Source organism: Nannospalax galili, unplaced genomic scaffold, assembly GCF_000622305.1.
Source record: "Nannospalax galili isolate Female #2095 unplaced genomic scaffold, S.galili_v1.0 scaffold1617, whole genome shotgun sequence".
Classification (NCBI taxonomy): domain Eukaryota; kingdom Metazoa; phylum Chordata; class Mammalia; order Rodentia; family Spalacidae; genus Nannospalax; species Nannospalax galili.
Genome location: NW_008340915.1, coordinates 1320301 through 1341557, shown reverse-complemented (window position 1 = coordinate 1341557; position 21257 = coordinate 1320301). Strand labels below are relative to the sequence as shown.

Below are 21257 nucleotides of genomic sequence, written 5' to 3'. Positions count from 1 at the left end.
CATAATTATTCAAGTAAAGTTGTTGGGGCTTCATTATTCAAGAATGCAACATTCATTACTTAACATTTACCTAAAGTGACTTTTTGGCTTTTATATGAAAGTATGCTGTGAAAGGTAGAATTAGAATGAAGAATAGCCCTAATTAATACAAAGACTGTCATGGGAGAACAATGTGGTCTTTGTAGAATGTTATTTACAGCCTAGATGTGAGTGGAAATTCTGAACTGTTTGCATGATAAAGGAAAAAAAGCCTCAGGTTTCTAGAAACAGACATGCTAAATAGTGACCAGTAATGAGAGTCTTAGTTTAGAAGCTGGACAGTGGTCTGGAGTGCACTAATGTAGTCGAAAGAACCAGGAGGCAATCTTTTCCTGAAGTTCAAGGGTTTCTGATCTGTGTACTGCTACCTGCACCCAGCAGCTCTGAAGGAAGGTATTGCGCTTGGAATGGGTTGAGGGGAGACTCAGAGAACTTAAAGCCTTAGAATGAAAGCTGAAAATACTAACAGGGAGGAAAAAGTATGGGAAGTAGAAATGTGAGGGTGATTCAAAAGTGATCTATAGTTCCAAAGGGCTTTTAAACAGACCTGTGAGTGGTATTTCTCAAGTTCACTTTTTCTAGGCACTTTCTATAAAACTGTGGAAAAAATTGGCTTGGGTACTCCAGGCAGGCAGGTCCGTATGGAAGCTCTTAGATGTAGATTTGCTTCTTTTATCAAAAAGAGGGATGTAACAATAATTTGTACTTGTAATAATTAAGGGTAACGATGTATTAATTGTCAGTAACCTTCTCTTGCTCATAGGGACTTTACAGAATCTTCTGGTCCCCAGGTGCCAAGAGCTGATTGTACATTTGCTGTGCCTCCTCACAGATAATAAGCACTCCATTTCTCTCTCTTTATTTCTTTTGATCTGGATTCAGTACTTTTTTGCTTTTGTGACTTAAAGGTTGTAGCCTCCCAGTGTTTTTCTGGGCGGTACCCATGCGTTCTTCTGAAGTGCACCTCTCCTACTCCTTTTATACAAGCTGAGCAGGGTTTGTAAAAAAAAAAAACCCAGTTAGTTTTCCCCATTTCTTTGTTTTTCCCAAGGTTGGGTTGAAAAAGTTGCTACTTCTCTGCCATCTGTATCATCTTTCCTTTCTTTAAATAGCCTCTTGAGTGCTGCTTTTTATTTTCTTCTTTTCTGCTGGTCTCTAATTAGAGTGACTTGCAGTTTTTATATGTTTAACCCGAAGTTCTCGGTATTGCTGAACAGACGATTTGGAGCAAATGTGAAGTTGTTATAATTCTGAGGAAGCAAAGCATGATGTCATGGTTTTAACAACTTGACTTTTCATGGATTTATTTAAGAATGAAGCAGAGTAATGTAGTTTTTCAACCTTAATTAGCCTTTTAAATTAAATATAACTGAAAATACTATCATTACATTTATAAAAATAGAATGGGAATTTGAGAAATAAATGTTAAGTGAATTTTGTTTCTTTTCTGTATTTGAATGTAATTCATAGATAGGCAGAGTCCCTGTTAGCTCCTCCCCAGTTAAAAAGTCTTTATTTAAATTTTATTAACTGACAAATAAAAATTATATACATTCATGGTATGCAACATGATATTTTGAAATACACATACATTTTGGAATGACCCAGTCAAGTTAATTAATATATACATTGACTTATATAATTATCATTTCTCTGTGGTAAGACCACTTAAATTGTCACCTAGCAATTTTCAAGTGTTGCTATTAATTTCAGTCAACATGTTGTACAACAGATCTCTTGTATTTGCAACTCTTAACTAACTGAGAATTTGTATCCAATGACTAACATCTCTTTAGTCTCATCCACTGGTAGCCACCATTGTATTCTATTCTGAAGACTTTCACATATAAGTGAGGTCATGTGGCGTTTGTCTGTACGCCTGGCTTCTTTTACTCAGCATAATGTCTTCCACTTTCATTCATGTTGTTGCAAATGTCAACATTTCCTTATTTTTTCAAGAATGAATCATATCTTGAGAAAGAATGAATTCCTGGGGCTGGAGAGATGGCTTAGCACTCAAGAGAACTGGCCGATTTCACAGAGGAACTGGGTTCAATTCCCAGCACCCACATGGCAGCTAACAACTGTTTGTAATTCCAGTCCAGGGGCTCTGACGCCCTCTTCTGACCTCCGCATCATTGCATGACACAAGTGCACTCACATACATGCAGGCAATACACTCATACACATAAAATAAAAGTAATAAAAAAATTTGAAAAAGAATGAATTCTCTTTCTCCTCTCTCTCTCTCTCTCTGTCTCTCTCTGTATCATATTATCTTTATCCATTTATCTGTTGGACACTTAGATTATATTATATATCTTGGCTGTTTTGAATAACTGTATGAACATGGGAATGTAGATGTCTCTGATGTACTGATTTCATTTCCTTTAGATATACAGATGTTCCTTGATTTATGGTAGGATTACATTTCTGTCCCATGTTAGCTCCATAGTACACTGTAGAGGATCCTTTTTTACCCTCCTGATTATGGCTCTCTGGGAGCTGTAGCGTGATGATGCCACCCAGCATTATTACAGTGTGCCATACAACATATTGTTAGCCTAGAAAATTATCAAAATGATTATAATTTGAAGAATGGCTTCTACTGAATGTGTATCACTTTTATATTGCTGTCAGGTTGTCATCCTAAGTTGAAGACCATCTGAATACTAAGTAGTGACATTGCTGGGTCATACAGTAATACTATTTATTTTTATCAGGAACCTCCGTATTAATTTCTATAATGGTTTTATGCTCCATCTTTATTGACATATAATTGACATATGGTGCTGTACATGTTATTTGATGGTACAGTTCAATGAATTTGGTATGTATATAGTTGAATGTGTTATTTTGCCTCAGAAAATTTACTCCTGCTATGTATCCCAGGTTAGCTTCAACCTTGGCTCTTGTAGCTCAGGCTGGCCTCAAGCTCATGATCCCCCCTGCCTCAGCTTTCCAAATGGTGGGGATGCATATGTGTGTTACCACCTGTGGCCTCCTGTTCTTTATAGTCAGTTCTCTTCTACATCCTGCTGCACACAGCTATTGATCTGTTCTGTCATTATGGATTAGTTCTGCCTGTTCTAGAACTCACATCCTTACTGCTTCTGACTTCTTTTCTCAGCATCATAATTTTGATATTCTTCATGTTTTTTTCTTCTTTGTTGCTGACTGACCGCATTCTCCGTCTTCCAAGATAACATTTCTTTATAACTTTAATAAAAAAGACAAAGTCTAGGATAGTTTAGTAGTAAAAGTTCTTGCAGTATCTTATGTCTATCTGTACCTTTGTTAGTTCAGTTTAGGGAGTAATTTTGGTCATGTTCATCTGTATACAGCATGCCAGTGGGTCCTCCTGCCAGTCTACCTTTTATTTTTTTTCCATGTAGTGAACATAAGTGAGAAGTGATCCGATTACACTGCATGTATACTGCTGTGACATTCCATAATGTCTTTTTCCAATCAGTACTGGCACTTTGTAAGTTTATCCTCCACTCTTGATCAAGAGCCTAGTTGGGTGTTTTATGGCAAAATTTATTTTTACCTATTTCCATGGTAACCATTACACATGGAGAAAAAAAAATTCAGAGCTAGAACTAAGTTGATATGAGAATATCAGAAATCAAATTCTAACCAAATTTTAACCAGTATTTAAATGGACTGAGTTTTAATAACAAATTTTTAATCCAGTGTTGCACTAAATTTTCCCCTTCCTGCTCTCTTTTTGACTCACTCTCACTCACTCAGGGTCTCTTGGTCCTGATGTGGATCGACAAATGGGTATAACACAGTCCTATTTGAATTTTGCTTAGTTTATACATTGAGAGGGGATGACTTACAAAGAAATGGCTTCTCTGTGCTGCAAGCTGTTTCCTGATGGCTCCCAGAGTTCCGGCATGGCCTTGCTAACTCTCCTTATCACAGTGGGCTCTGGCTGTCTTCCCTGGGTGCTCCTCGTCTTGCCCCTGGCTGGCTTTTTTTGGAGGAATGAGTAATTTTTGGGCTACATCTAGAGATCAGGAACTCCAAGGAAACTCAGGAATAGCCTTGAGGGATACATTTAAGTCATGTAAAGCCACAAACAGTGTCAAGATCCCAGTTCTATCAATACAAAGGCATTGACTTAAACTGTTGGAGAATTTTTTTTTTGGATTTATTTTTTATTTTAGAATATTTTTATTATTACAAAGAGAGGCAATTTGTAACACATTTTTCCAGAAATAATTTGAAGCAGGTTACATAAAAATCTATATATACAATGAAGTTTAAGGGTGGAAAAGTAGGGATAAGAAATCAAATACCAAAGCCTGGCATGGTGGAGGGGCCAGGCAGATTGCTGTGAGCTCGAGGCTAGCCTGGTACACACAGAGCTCCAGGACAGCTAGAGCTACAGGGAGACCCTGTTGCAAAAAGAAAGGATTTGCCAACATGGGGTCAACTTTTGTGGAATAATGAAGGTTTCCATTAGCTCTGTTCTTTTTTATTTTTATTTTTTTAATCCTAACTAGTTTATTGGGCTTGCTAACAGAGCATAGGGTGGGAGTTTATTTACAAGAGTGGGTGCCCCTCCATTTAGGTTGTGCGCCCCCCCACCAAAGTATTTACTTTTCTGATGGTAGCCCTATACTACTACTTGAGTTTCTGTTTTAAAAATTTTGTATTGATAGGGCTGAAGAGATGACTTAGCAGTTCAGAACACTGGCTGTTCTTGCAGAAGACCCGGGTTCGAATCCCAGCACCCACATGGCAGCTAACAACTGGCTGTAACTCCAGTTCAGGGGATCTGACAGCCTCTTCTGTCCTCCATGGGCATTGCAGGACACGGGTGCACTTACCTACATGCAGACAGTGCACACATACACATAAAAATAATAAATAAAATATTAAAAAATTTTGTATTGATTTCCAGCTATATAGGGAAGATGAGGATTTAGTCTCTTCCCATTTCAATCACATTTTCTTCCTTTATCCTCTTATAGCTATGTTATTTACATCAGAGTCATCTAATATGATTATTTTTTTTCTGTGCAAGTTTGTTGTTGCTGTTGTTTCTCTGGGGTTATGATGGAATAGTTCGGTTGCTCTTCATCTGTGCTAGAATCCCCATGTTTCTTCTGCTCTCTTGTACTGATGGAGTAGCATTCCTCAGAAGTTTGATAATATGGTACATATAATAATAATTACCTCTTAAGCACTTACATGTCTTTATTCTTTCTTCATACTCAGTTGATAGCCTTTCTGGGATAATTCTCTCTCAGAATTTTGAAGATATAATGTTCCTTTTTCTTTATAGGCTTTTCATAGTACTGTTGTGAAAAAAATCTTGTACTGGTGTGATTCACCAACTTTTGTGTAGATCCTACTGTTTTTTTTCTTTTTTAAAAAAGTCTCTTAGATTATCATTTCATATTTTCCCTCTTGCTCTCTCAGTCTTGCTTCTCCAGAGCGCCTTCCCTTTCCTCTCTTCTCTTCTACCTCCATCTCCAACAAGACAGGGTCTCAAGAGAGCCCAGGCTGACGTCAGAGTCCTGATGCTCTTGCCACAGTCTCTTCTTACTCTGTTGTTGTCAGCTCTTGGTATGCTTTTTTCAATCTGAGAAGTTATATGCTTTGCTCTGGGAAATTTTATTTTTAAAAATTTCATTAGTTTTCGCCACTGTATTTTTAAAGTCATTTGCCTTTCCCCTAGAATTCCTGTTTGGTAACTATTGGACTACTTAGTTCAGTCTTTTCATGTGTGCGTGTGTGTACTTTTCATGTGTGCGTGTGTGTGTGTGTGTGTGTGTGTGTGTGTGTGTGTGTGTGTGTATGTGTGCGTGTGTGAATACACATGCATGCATGTGCGTGGAGTATGTGTTACTTACTTTTCTGTTGCTGTAATAAAACACCATGACCAAGGCAACTTATAGAGGAAAGAGTTTATTTGGCTTATGATTCCAGAGGGATAAAATAATCCATCATACTGGGAGAAGCATGACAGGAGGCCTCCAGAATAGAAAGCTGAGGGCTCCTATCTTCAGGCAGGCACAGGAAGCAGAGAGGGAGAAGCTGGAAATTGGCAAGGCTAGAAGCCACCCCAATGACATGCTTCTTCCGGCAAGGTCATACCTCCTAAACCTCCTCAAACAGGGGCACCAACTGGGGACAAAATGTCCAAATGCTTGGAGCCTGTTGGGGACATCTTCATTCAAACCACCACACACAGTCTTAGCAGTCGATCTCCATATTTTCCATGCTTGCTGGACAAATGTTGAGATTTAGTTTTATAATCAGCAGAAGCATAGATAGTGTCAATAGTGTGTTCACTCCCCAAGTTAGTTAGGAATATATATATATTTTTTCAGGAGTCACAAGCATGGTAGACTTTCTAGGGTGATGGAAATGTCCCATGTATTGAGGAAGGCTTGAATCATATAGGTTTACATGGTTGCTAGAATCCGTCAAGTGTTATACTTGAGTTTCATTTAACTTCAAGTTAAAAATAGAAGCAAAAGCCAGGTGTGGTGGTGTATGCCTTTAATCCTAGCTTGGATTAATCCTAATTTGGAAGGCAGAGGCAGGCTGATCTCTGTGAGTTTGAGGCTAGCCTGATCTATATAATGAATTCCAGGCCAGCTGGAGCTACTGGGAGACCTGTCTCAAAAAGACCAAAAAACAATAGAAGCAAAACTGTAAACATCTTGAACTCTAAATAAAAATATGAAGATTACCAAAAGCATTTAAAAGCAGATCTGAGAGTTGTGAAAGATCATGAATTTAGAAATTACTCTTCTAGCCCCTCCCACCCTCCAAAAACCAACAGAGTGTGGTGGCAATGCCTGTAATCATCGTGCTTTGGATGTGGAGGCAGTAGAATCAGGAGTTCTAGGCCATTGACTTTGAGCCAGCCTGGGCTATATAAGATCTTACCTTAAAAAAAAAATCTTTTTCTATGTTGTAAAAAATTAAAAATGTGTAGGGTAGAACTTGGAAACTTCCTCTTAAATGTGCTTGTGAACCCCCCTTCCACTGTTTGCATCTTTCTCTACCTTTTATCTAATCATGTTGTGCACATGTAACATTTATACTGTACAGATATAGAGAATGCTGGAGGTTGCCTTTATTTAGTATCTATTTAATAGCTGATGCTTAAAATTTAGTAAGGATAGTGGGCTTGGTTTTATTGTAGTCCGTTGGAAGAACACTCAGATCCTCAGTTTTAAACTGAACTGGAGTTCTAGAGCTATCAGCATGGACTAAGTAACCTGCCAGTTGAACAGGACATCTGCAAGGAGAATTGGAGAAGGAATAATAGCATCAGACTCTGACACTGATCCCAACCCCCCTTTTAGGTGTATTATTTATATGGTGTTTCGTATTTTCAGAGTACCTAATAGCCTTAGTAATTCTAGATTCATTCAAAGGTATATTTGGAGTAATTTTCTCATTTCCTGGCAGGACTAGAATTTTGAAGGGGACCAACTAGGAGTAGTAAGTGGGCCTGTGAATTAGGAACTGTTACACAAAGCAAGGCCAATGAGGAGCACCAACCAGGTGAGGGGCTTAGACTGGCAAGACTTTGAACTGACTGAAGGTAAAATCTGTTTTATTGTAGGTAAAAGAGAATCTACTTTCCTGCAAGATGCTATTGCACTGCAAACGGGATGAACTTCGGAAACTGTGGATTGAAGGAATTGAACATAAGCATGTCCTGATCCTGCTGGATGATATTGAAAACATCAAACAAGTGCCTCAAAAGCTGGAACAGTGCATGGCCAGCAAGCACTATCTCAGTGCCACTGACATGTTGGTAAGAGAACAGGCTGGCCTGTAAAAAGGCTTACTCTTGCTTTGATGTGCAAGCACTTTTTTTCTGTTCTTTCTGGGTCCTATAACACATGCGGCATGGTATGAACTGCCCTCTTGGGATTCACAAGCATTTGTAGGTGAAGCCTGGCTAGTTTTCTTTCTCATTTCAGTGTTCAAAATGTTAGATGGTTATTGTCTATTGTCTACCTTTGGAACCATGGCAAGAAATACCATGGTAAGAAACCAGTACTTAAATCATGTTGGAATGGTACTGAGGGGTGTTTTTAGTTTCAGAGGGAGATCATGAGTCCCATTTTAAATGATGATCTCTACATGACACAGATCTTCTGAACATAGATAGTTAGGTATTCCACAAAGTTTTTGAAGTCATTTTTGCTTTATGACTTCGTTTTGTTCCTTTAAATTGGTAAAAAAAAATAAAAAGATTTTTTTTGAGATTCTTCTTGGAAGAACCTTCTGTGGAACAGCAGTACTCCATAACCTAGCTTTTAGCCTCCATCTTAGTCTATGGAGTTCTGATTCTGTTTGAATTAGTGGAAGTTCCTAGAAGGTGTAATTGGTGGTGAATGTGAAGCAGATGATTAAGGTTGGAAATGAAGATTTTACTCTCTTTATTCTGACTTTCCCAGGGCCAGTGGCTTTTCTAGAGGGCTGCTGTGACTTCCTGCCCATTTACACATGTGTACATGCACTTTCATCTCAGAGTTGGCTCTCAACAGCAGCTCTGCATTGAATTGTTTTATTGTCCACAATGGGGACAAGCACTTTGCCTTTGTTTTTACCAAATTATATTGGTGGTAAGTAAAAGCCCAGAGTGGAGTTGGTCAAGACATATAATACACTTAGTTCTAATTCATTCACACTTCCAAGAAGAACTTTACTAAAAGTGTTTTTTGAGAAATTTTAAGGAATTTGGTACTAACAGGTAAAACATGCCATGCTATTTTATTACATATTGGTAATATGTAATAACTAAATAGTTGGTTTTCACAGTACAAGGAGTGGTCTTGGTGTGGCAAAAGAATTAGTTGTTTTCAGCATCTTATTTTTTGTTTTTGTTTTTGATACCTCACACATACTAGGCAAGCCCTCCAGCCTTTACCACCCAGGTGTATCTTCTGCCCTTTTTCTTTTTCTTTATTTGAGACAGGATCTCACTAACTTGTCCAGGCTGGCCCTGAACTCATTCTATAGCCCAGGGAGGCCTTGCTTTTGTGATCCTCTTGCCTTAGCCTTGTGAGTAGCTGGGATTGTAGACCTGTACTGCCAGCCCCAACTTGTTAGCACATCTTATTCAAAATGACATCTTAGCTAATAATGACCATGGGTTTTCCAACTTTTCAGCTTTAATGTTGATTTATGCATATGTGTGCTAAATTATCATGATTTAACAATCAGAATAGATATGCTTATATATTTGCAGAACATATAGAACTGTATGAATAATGCTTATTTTTGGAGTGGGTTTGCTTTTAAAGTAAATGACACATACTGAAATGAGTAATTAGAATTTATGTGTGGATTAATTATGTTCATTTTAGGATTTCAGATTTTTGTTTTATGGTCCTATTACTTAAGGGCTAATTTATTTATTTTAAGGCTTATCAATAATGAATACTGCCCTTTCCTTGACTAATTTTTCATCAGGACTTAACTAATTAACTTCATCAAATTCTTTGCTTTAAGTTACAGAAGATAAACTTTAGTTTTCCCTTGGTGTAACAGGTAGCTGAGATAGTTCAGCCTAAGAGAAGTTTATTCTGGTTTATAGTTTCAGAGGTTTCAATTCATGGTTGCTTGGACCCTTTGCCTTCTGGCTTTTGATGAGGCATTATATCAAGCTGGAAGCATGTTGCAGAGAAGGTTAATCACTTCATGGAGTGACAGGAAGGGGCTGGGGTCCTTCAAAGACATGCCCCCAATGGTATAACTTTACTAGGCCTCATCTTAAGGTCCACCTCCTCTCAGTAGGGTCACAGAGTGGGGGCTATGCCTTCAGTACATGACTGTGTGGAAAACATTCAAGACATAACTGGTAATACTTGCTGAGGTAAGAACTGCTGGACTCATGCTGTTTGCTGACAGGATCGGAGAAATGCCACCTCTGTTCTCTCTGCATGTCTTCCCTGGTTTCCTCTAGGCTGGTATCTTCCACATGTGGAGAAGGGGTTGAGTGTCTCTGTTTGGGGTAGGGCAAGGGTTATATGCCAGAGACTACATCTTTCAGATTTGTAAAAGGAAGTAACCTTTTAATTTTACAATGAAAAAAATTTGGGGTTAAATCATAGAGGGTTGCTTTACAGAAGAAAATAATCTTTTTAAAAAATTTTTTTTTATAACTAATTAAAAATCCAAGACCTAGCTGGGCATGGTGGCACACACCTTTAATCCCAGCTTTCAGGAGGCAGAGGCAGACAGATCTCTGTGAGTTTGAGGCCAGCCTGGTTTCCATAGCAAATCCCTGCCAGCTGTGGCTGCAGGGAGACCCTGTCTCAAAAAGACCTACTCTTCCCCCCTCCAAAAAAACCAAAAAAACCAAAAAAACAAACCCAAGACCTTCACTGTAACCCAGTTGGTTACTATGATTATCAGTTCTAGCTCAAATCATGTGTTTGGGGTGATTGGAGGGGATGAACAGTCTCTCAAACAGGATGAATATGTAGTAAGATATATTTCCTGGAAAATTTTGTTTTGGTTTTCCTATTTCTAGTTGTTTATATGTTCTGGATACTAACCCTTTGTCTGGTAGATGAGTTGGAAACATCTTTGAGTTGGCAATTTATCTTTTTACTTTGTTTATAGTATTGTCTGTTATAGAAATTTTATTGCGTAAAAAAGAAACAAAAAGACAAAAACAAACAAAAAACCTAAAAAGCTTTATTTCAAAAAAGTATCGCAGTCTTGTTCATTTAAGTTATGTGATTTTAAGTAAAAAATTTTCATCTAATATCTCAAAGAGAATTTTCCGGGGCTGGAGAGATGACTCAGTGGTTAAGAACACTGGTTATTCTTGCAGAAGACCCGGGTTCGAATCCTAGCACCCACATGGCAGCTAACAACTGACCGTAACTCTAGACCCAGGGGATTCGACAACCTCTTTTGACCTCCACAGGCATTGAACGACATGGGTGCACTTACCTACGTGCAGGCAATACATACACACACATAAAATAAAAATAATAAATAAAATAAAAAAGAATTTTCTGTTTTCTTTTTTAATCCATCAGAAGTTCATTTCTGTTTATGCTGTTAAGCTGGGATCTAATCTAATCTTCATTCTTTGTAGCCAGTTGGCTCTGTGTTATCAAACCCTTCTATTGATTTGTAATGCTGTTTGCACATTCTATATGTCCACGTATGCATGAGTGTATTTCTAGGTTCTTGTTTTGTTGAGTTGGTCTTGTCTAATGCTACCAAAATCATAATCTTTTATTTACTGTAACTTTATAATATATTCTAAAGAAGGTGAAGTCATTCCTTCCTCTTGATCACAATTGCTTAGATTCTTCTTGGCCCTCTATTCCTCCACAATGATGTTAGTATCAGTTTGTCAAACTCCATGAAAAAAATGAAAGGATTTTCATTGAATTTAAATTTTTTAAAAATATTTTACTTATTATTATTTTTATTTTATGTGTATGTATGTATTGCCTGCACATAGGTAAGTGCACCCATGTCATGCAATGCCTGTGGAGGTCAGAAGAGGTTGTCGGATCCCCTAGGACTGGAGTTACGGAGTTGTTAGCTGCCATGTGGGTGCTGGGATTCAAACCTGGGTCTTCTGCAAGGTCTGTGTTCTTAACTGCTGAGCTATCGCTCCAGCCCCTGAATTTAATTTTAGTAGTCTCATTTTCATATCAGTGAACTGGATATGTGTCTCTTTGTTTTTGTCTTTTGATGATGCTTAGCAATGTATTCCTTACAAGTATTACATTTATTCCATTGGATTTACTCTGAGAACCACATTATTTGAGATTTTAAAAGTGATAGCTTTTGGGGCTGGAGAGGTGGCTCGGCAGTTAAGGGTACTGACTGCACTTGCAGAGGATCTGGGTTCGATTCCCAGTGCCCGCATGGCGGTTATGAACCATCCTTAACTCCAGTTCCAGGGGAATCTGAAACTCTCTTCTGACCTCCGCGGCATTGCACGGCATGGGCGTACTCATTTACATGTAGGCAGTACACCCATACACATAAAATAAAAATAATAAATAAAATATTTTAAGAAGTGATAGCTTTTTATTAATTACAGCTCTAGTTAATTGTGTATATAAAGATATGGAGCTGTCTTCCCTTTCTGGGACTAGGACAGGAACCACTGCTCCTGTGCCCTGGACAGTCATGACAAGTGTACTTCTCATCCACTCATCGAAGAAGCTTCTTGCAACAGAGACTATTACAATGTCCCATAACTGGTCAAATTCAGAGCATATGTGTCTGTGAGGTACTCAGCACTAAGTAACACAACTGCAAGGCAACCTCTACACCTAAGGCTCCAGAGTACATTGCAGAAGAGGGAGTGGAAGGAATGTAAGAGCTGGAGGGACAAGACACCTGCTGCTAGTTAATGCATTCTGGAATGATAGGAAAGCTGCAGCAATGAAATCTCTGCAGGATGGTTATCTAATGAGATCTGCATTGTGACAAGACCATTTTTTCATGCCAAGGTGGATGGGGGAACGTCATGGGGTCCCACCACAAGATGAAGTGCTGCAGGCAATCAGTGGATGTTGAGGGAGGGAGAATCAGTTTTCTCCAGGGACTAGCACCCTGAGAGGCTATCTAATCCCAAATGAGCAGCCCTAAACACAGACACACATAAGCAACACTAAATGGACTCAGTGCATTTTATATATACATATATGTGTATAATATATATGTATATTTATAAATGTATGTATGTATATATAAAAATAATAACCAAAGAAGAGGACAAGAAATTGAGATGGAGTGGGGGGCCATGGGAGGAGTTGGTGGGAGACTGGAAGGGACGGAAATAATGCAAAGACAATATTTGTGCATGAAATTCTCAAAAATTAGATATTAAAGATAATGGTGGGTTTTTCTCCTCCTATTTTACATTTATTGTGTGTGTCTGTGTGTCTTGTCTGTGTGTCTGTCTGTCATAGGACAGCATGTGGGAATTGGTTCTCTCCTTCTACCATGTGGATTTTGGAGATTGCATTTGGATTGTCAGGTTTTTAACAAGTGCCTTTACCCGCTGATTCATCTTGCCAGTCTGATTTTTCCATTTTCATTGACTGTATTTTCCTGAATTAATTCCCAATTCTGGCTGTTTGAATTTGGCTCAGTTTCATCAACTTTCTGACTGTCTCAAGATACTTATATGTTTTTCTTTATGTCTTTATAGGTTCCATGTACTTCATTGTCATATAGTTGCTTTTGTTTGTGTGATAGATCTCTGAGTGTAGGGTTATTATCTTACCTATTTTTGCCTTTCCTGTATCAACCACAGTGTAGTTCATAGTCAGAGTTCATAATCATTAGCCAAGTTGGTAACTTTGTGGAAGACTTTAATACTAATATATACAGGAAAAGAGATAAGGTCTTTTTGAGACAAGGTCTTCCTGTAGCCCAGCTGGTCAGGAACTTGCTATGTAGACCAGGCTGGCCTCTAACTCACAGAGATCCCCCTAAATCTGTCTTCCAAGTGCTAGGATTAAAGGCGTGCCCTGCCATACTGGCAGAAAAGACATTTCTTAAAGATATTTCTTTTCTAGGAGCTGTGATTTTGGTTGGTGAATTTATTATTATTTTTTGACAAGGTACTCTTATTTCTAACTTTTGGTGATACTTAAATTAGCAGCAACAATTACAGCTAATTTATACCTAATATGTATTATGCACTTAATATATGCTGGTACTATTTTAAGCATCTGACATTTATGAACTCATTTAGTTTATAATGAGAATAGATGAGTTTTCTGGTATTGTTGCCATTTTATAGGAGTAGTTGTTTTGCTTGGTCAGTGAAGTTGGTATATCCCAAATGAACAATCATCTGTTTATCCCAACAACAAAAATTTCATGGGGGTAAGATTTAATGTGTGCCTAGAAGGCTGGAAACATTCTTCAGCGTAGTCTTGTGTATATGAATGAGTGAAAAGTAAGGTCTATAATTGCTCTTTCACTGGGTTTCATATGAAGAATAATCACATTTCCTTTCTCCATGGTTATGTGCTATTACAAGTAAAATCTACTTAAGGAATCTCCAGAGTCCAAATGGAAATCTTTGCTAAAATACATCTGAGGAAAGTAAAGACAAAACAATCCAGTCCTTCAAGCCCCACCGATTTCCTTGGATTTATTTGGCAGAAGATTTTGCATTTTCATTTTAAGGCAGGTACTGAAACAGATATATAGAAATTTAATCCCTCCTCAGTATAGGTTAATAAATGCAGAGTAAATAAATCAGTGGTGACCCATGGCTCTTGCCAGCTCCTGCTATTCCCAGTTTTAAAATCAGACTGGCCTTGTAGCTATAGGCTTGGCTTCTAGGTGGGGTATATATTTCTTCTTTTGATATGATAACTGGAGCATGGCATAAAATAATTAAATTGTCATGACAGGCAATGTCTGCAAATAGGCCTGGCCTTTTGTTTCCTTCTTCAAGGTAAACAGCTGCTGTTGGCTTATGAAAAGCTTAAAGTGATCCAACAAGAAACCTGCATCCGTCACATTGAAATCAGAGGCTTGATTAATATTGTAGGATCTGTAGCTTTGTGATATATGGTTTAAATTAGACCTTTGCAGTCACTGTGCTGGGTTGATGCAAGCACATTAATGACATAATTTCTGGTTGCTGCATCACGTTTCTGCAGTCTATCCTTTGTATTCCACTCACATTAATTGAAGTAATTTTGCCAGTGAAGCGTGTTTCAAACCTCTGCATTTAAATTGAAATTTTAATTCCCTTATTGTCTTGAAAAGAAGGCTGAAGATGCCTTGTTGCAGGTTTCATTATCACTCAAAACACTCCAGCTGCTGGTTTTAATGTACAATGACTGATTAACTCTGGAAACAATTATTAATATAAGCATAGCAGCTTCTTCCCAGTGGCATGAGTAACCAGTAAGGCATTTTGTGAGACTTAATATTTTTATAAACTTTTTTTTTCTGAAGGAAAATTTGTGTGTAGAAGTCTACATCATACTGAAATTGCAGAGAGCTTTGAAAAGCACTTATACAAGTTCTGATTTATCAACCATAGAAGTCAATTCATAATTGCATTCAATCAGCAGAAACCAAGCCAGCGCGAGTAGTTTAGAAGCACTTTAGCTGACAGTCACAGAAGACTTGGGACTAAAATAATTTTTCATAAGCCTGCCTGAGATTGTAGAGATTTTGAATGTCTTTTTAATCATTTTGTCTTTATTTATATGCCTTTATAGAAAGAATCCATAGCTATATAGTCAGATAAGGATTATTATGATAATTATAATAACATATTTATGTGGCTGCCTTTCCCCCAGAGGATCCCAGAATGCTTTTCTGAGAGCTTTGTGTGGTGCAATTATTTCACTTATACTTTGAAAATATGGTCCTATCTGGGATAAAGAGAGTAAGGCAGCTATTTAGTCGAATAGCCTTCTAGACTCCTATAATAAACATAAGTGTATTTGTAGTGTTTTTCAGTTCATATGATCCTTCGCAGTTGTTGGGTGATACAGACTTGTGAGTGCCAGCATGAACTGGGAGACCTATGCTTGGATATTAGCTTTGGCTCTTATTAGCTGGATAACTTGTGACCAATCACTTATCTTTGCTAAACATTTGAATTAAGGGTTATTAATGTTATATATTGTTTTTTTATAATTTAAAATTCTAATTTTTCGTGAGAATTTCATACATGTTGACTGATACTCTCATTATGCAGATCTTGTTTAGGCACTCACATTGTTGAGATTTCATGTTTTTAATTTTATTTTATTAGTACTATAGGAAAAGATATGGTCATTGCTCACTTGCTACAATCAAAAAACTTAATCTAGATGTGAACTTCTTTTGAGTTAGTAAAAGAGTTGAAGTAGCACTAGGTTAAGCATTTTTTATTTCTTTTTTAAAAAAAAATTGTTATTTTTATTTTGTGTGTATGAGTATTTTGCCTTGATGAATGTAAGTGCACCCCTGTCATGCAGTGCCTGTGGAGGTCAGAAGAGGGTGTTGGATTCCCTTGAAACTTGAGTTATGGATGGTTGTTAGCTGCCATGTGCTCTGAACCACTGAGCCATCTCACCAACCCCTGATTCCTTTTCTTCTTAGTATAACATGAACATTATCTGAATGTTGTATTTTAATTGTATATATTAATAGGGTGTGATAATTTGAAACATTTATACTCTGTATGTAGTTAGCATTTCTATCTCCTTGAACATTTTTTTTTTTTGGTTTCACATGTTTAACAGCCTAATGATTGTACATATCTATGAGATAAAGTGAGATCTTTCAGCATGTGTTTATAATATGTGCTGATCAACAAGGGTCATTAATATTTTAACTTATTGTTACTTTGTATTTGGAACCTTTGGGCCCTTCTAGTTACTCATAAAAATATAAAGGTTATTATGAATTTTAATCACCTCATTGTGTTATAGAACCAATAATTACTTTTATCTAACTGTATTTTGATGATGTTTTCCAATTTCCTTTTCTCTTCATACTTCCCAAGTAATCACAGTTTTATGTTCAGATCAACTTTTTGGATCCACATATGAGGGAAAATATGTGTTTTTTTCCTCTTTCTATATCTGACATTTCATTTAATGTGGCATCCTTCAGTTCCATTTTGCTGCAAATGATAGGGCATTATTTCTGAATGATGCTCCATTTTGTGTACAGGCCCCACATTTTCTGTACTTACTCAGTGAGGGTCATTTAGGTTGATGCTAAATCTTGCTTTCTGTTTTTGGGGATGCTGATACACTTTTCTTTAAAAAAATTTTTTGATTGATTTATTTTTATTTTCTATGTATAAATATTTTGTCTGACTGCATGTATGTCAGTGTACCCATGTGTGCACTGCTCATGAGGCTAGAAGAGGGTGTTAGACCCCTTGGAACTGGAATTATGGACAGTGGTTAGCTGCTGTATGGTTCCTGGGAACTGAACACAGGTCCTCTGAACAGCAGCAGCCAGTGCTCTTAACCACTGAGCCCTTTCTCCAGCCCCGCCTGTTCTTTGCTTTTAATACATATCCCAGAGTGGGATAGCCAGGTCAAACGGCCCATTTTTTAAACCCTAATTTTGGATATGGTCTCACTTGTTAGCTCTGAGTGCTCTGGAGTGCAGCCCATGCTACCCTCAGATGTGCAGCAGTCCCATTGTTGCAGCCTCCTAGGTGCTGGGGTTACAGGTATGAGCCACCAACTTTGTTTTTTTTGAGACAGGGTCTTGTTTCCTGGGCAAGTCTGGGCTCTAACTCCTGGGCTTGAATGATTTTCCTGCCTCCACCTCCGGAGCAGGTGGAAATATAGACATGCACCACTGCATCCAATTCATTTTTAGTTTTCTGAGGAAACACTACATTGCTCTCTGTATTGGCTCTGCTGTGTTCCCATTAATACAGTAAAATTGTTCCCTTTTCTCCACATCATTGCCAGCCTTTATTTGTTATTCATTCATTTGTTCATTTATTGCCTTTTTGATAATAACCATTCTAATTGGAATGTGTGTTGATAGCTTTAGTTTCAACTTGACACACCTGGGTTAAGGGAGCCTCAATTGGGAAATTTCCTCTCTTGGACTGGCCTGTGGCCATGTCTGAGGGGCATCTTCTTGATGAGTGATGTGGGAGGTCCCAGCCCACTATGGGTGGTGCCACCCCTGTGCAGGTGGGCCTGTGTTGCATAAGAAAGCAGGCTGAGCAGGGGCCAGGGGAGCCAGCCAGTAAGTAAGTTGATAGTGGTCAGAATATTTTGTCACAGCAATGAAGAACAAACTAGGACAGAATGCAATGATGTCTCTTTCTCTTTTTTTTTTTCTTTCCCTGTAGACAGTGTTTTGCTATGTAGTCCAAAATGTTAATTACTTTCATTGTTGCTGTGACCAAATATCTAAGCAAGAAGCTAGCCCCCACATTAAGGCCTGCCCCTACCTGGGGACCAAGTCTGCACACATGTGGGGGACATTTCACATTCAAACCACAGTACTGAGGTTAACTTGAAGTTTATTTATTTCTTCTATGCTTTTTAATTTGTTGGTATGTAAAATTCATAATAGGCCTTTATAATTGTTTTTCTGTGGTATTGGTTCTAATGTTTCCATTTTAACTATCTCCAATTATTTATTCAGGTGTTCTTTTCTTTGGATAAAGGGTGTAATCTTGTTTACTTTTTTTTTTCAAGTTTATTAGGTGACAAATGGTTGTATTAACTACTGACTACTTAAAAAGCACATGACAGATCAGGTACAAGGCCAAAGGCATTTCCTTACTCTGGCATTGCTTTATTTGGTTCAATCACTGAATTTTCCTTTGGATCAAACACTAGCAATCTCCCATTTTGTCTGCCTTTGGGTGTCTTTACAACATCTTTCTTGTCTAGATAGTTTCTGGAGATTTCTGGAATAAAGAATTCAGGGCCCAAACTTCTCAGGTGGTGCTTCGGCAACTGGGCGGCCCTGGAGCTCCAACCTGCAGGGGCATCTTGTTTACTTTTTAAAAATTTATTTTTTTGAAAATTTGATCTTGTATATAATGTATTTTGATCATGTTCACCCCATCACTTCTTGCTCCCCTTTCCCTCTCTGATCCCCTTCTTCCAAACTAGTCCCCCTCTACTTTCATGTCTTTAAAAAAAAACCCACTGAGCTGATTTAGGGTGCTTGCATGCACATTATTACCAGAGCACGAGTAACTTACCAGTGGTTCCACCACTCAAGGGAAGTCCATCCCTCCCCCAGCCACCCAAACTGTCAACTGTGTCTCATGAGTCCCACTCCCATCTATGATGTGTTCTGTGTTGATGGCCCAGTTTTGTGCAGGTTGCCACACTGCTGTGAGTTCACAAGTAGAGTGACCATGTCATGTCCAGAAGTCAGCTTTCCACAGTGTTCCTACACATCCTCTGGCTTTTATATTCTGTCTACCCCATTTTCTGCCATGTTCTTGGAGCCTTGAGGTGGTGGGGTAATATAGATGTTCTATTTAAGGCTGAACACATCCTCTGATTGACCCTCAGGAGGGTCCAAGGATGGGAGCAAGGAGCACTGTGGCCACCTAAAGGTCATATCCCATGTAACATTTGTGTTCTATCTGCTTTCTTTTATCTCTTTTACTGGTGTGTGTGTGTGTGTGTGTGTGTGTGTGTGTGTGTGTGTGTGTGTGTGTGTGTGTGTGTGTGTGTGTGTGTGTGTGTGTGTCTTTTCTCTGTCGCTGACTTATTTTCTGATCACTACTACTTTTTGCCTTTTTGTAATTTGGGGTGGGGTTTGTTATTGCTTTTCTGTGTTCTTGGGTTGACTTGTTAGGTTTTTAAAATTTGGAATGTTTATATAACTTAATGTAGGTGTTATTGCTATAAATTTTCTCCTGGTCTTGCTGTTTCTGTACCCTCTAAGTTTTGCTGTGCTATATTTCCATTTCATTTGTTTCAGTAAAAACGTTAATTTCCCAGTGGATTTTGTCAGTGTGTTATTTGTTCAGTGACAGTGGTGTTTAGTGTATGACTTTGTATAATTTTCAGAGTTTTGGTGGTTTATTTCTAGTTCATTCCACTGTGCTCTAATGATATATATGGTGTTTTTTGAATTTTTTGGAATTTATTGAGACTAATTTTGTTGACTAACATATGGTTTATTCCAGAGATCATGCTGGTGAAAATAATGTGTATTTTGAAATCTTTAGGTGAAATAATATTTAAATGTTTGTTAGGTCTATTGGACTGAAAACACTGTTTACCCGTGATATTTCTTATTGATTTCTTTGTCTGGATTTATTCATTGATGAATATAGGATGTAGACATCTCTTACAGTTTTTTATTCAATCCTCTTTCTCCCTTTAGCTTCAACAGTGTTTGTGTGCTATAAATTTGGCTGCTCCTGCCTTACATGTGAAGACATTAACCATTATACCATTTGTTGAGTTGATTCCTCGATCATTAGTAAACTTTGTTGCATTTTACATTTTTTTATCTTCATGTCTATTGTATCTACTCCTGCTTGCTTTTGAAATCTATTTGTATGGATATCTTTTTCTGTTCTTTCACATTCAGTCTGTCTAAGTCTTTACTGGTGAATGAAGTTTTGGGAGGTAGTATCATGTGTGTTTTTTTTTTCTTTTTTTTTTTTTGGTCTTTTTGAGACAGCGTCTCCCTGTAGCCCCAGCTGTCCTAGAGCTTACTATGTAGACCAGGCTGGCCTTGAACTCACAGAAATCCACCTGCCTCTGCCTCCCGAGTGCTGGGATTAAAGGCGTGCATCACCATGCAGAGCCTTCATCTGTTTTTGTTTTTAACTTTAAAAAAATTATTTATTTATTTATTTACTTATTATCTTCTGTGTATGCTTATATTTAAATCTTTAAAGAAAGACATCAGAAGAGGGAAGGACCTCCCATGCTCATGGATTGGAAGAATTAATATTGTGAAAATGACCATCCTACCAAAAGCCATTTATAGATTCAATGCAATGCCAATTAAAATCCCCATTAGATTCTTCACAGAATTGGAAAAAAAATCCTAAGATTCATACACAAGCACAAAAGACCTCAGATAGACAAAGCAACCCTGAGCACTAAGAGAAATGCCATGGGGATTACTATACCAGATTTTAAGCTGTATTACAGAGCTATAGTCATAAAAACAACATGGTACTGGCACAGAAATAGACCCATAGATAAATGGAACAAAATTAAAGACCCAAATATGAGTAAATGCAATTTCAGGCACCTGATATTTGACAAAAGGGCCAAGAATATTCACTGGAGGAAAGACAGCATGTTCAGCAAATGGTGCTGGCAAAACTGGATCTCTACCTGTAGAAGAATGAAACTAAACCCTTATCTTTCACCTTTCCCCAAAGTCAATTCCTAATGGATCAAAGATCTCAATGTAAAGCCTGAAACTCTGAAACTGTTAGAAGAAGAAAACACTGGCAAAAACCTACAAGACATAGGTGTAGGAAAGGATTTTCTAAACTGGACATCAGTTGCTCAGGAAACAAGGGCAAGAATTAACAAATGGGATGTCATTAAACTAAAAAGCTTCTGTACATCAAAGAAGGCAACCAGGGAAATGATCAGAAAACCCACAGAATGGGAGAAAATCTTCACCAGCGACACATCTGACAGAGGTTTAATATCCAGAATATGTAACGAACTCAAAAAACAGAGAAACAAGATAAGAAGCAATCCAATTAAAAGATGGGCTAAGGAGCTGAACAGAGT

At 37.9% G+C, this 21257-nt stretch overlaps 1 protein-coding gene across 1 annotated transcript in view; it reads left to right on the top strand.

Moving 5' to 3' along the window:
* The window catches only part of Exoc4 (exocyst complex component 4), an 849021-nt gene that overhangs the window by 22531 nt on the left and 805233 nt on the right, over positions 1-21257 (top strand). Inside the window, exon 3 of the mRNA XM_008836072.2 lies at positions 7640-7834. Within this exon, the coding sequence (XP_008834294.1) occupies positions 7640-7834 (195 nt within the window). The remainder of the gene's footprint in view (positions 1-7639; positions 7835-21257) is intronic.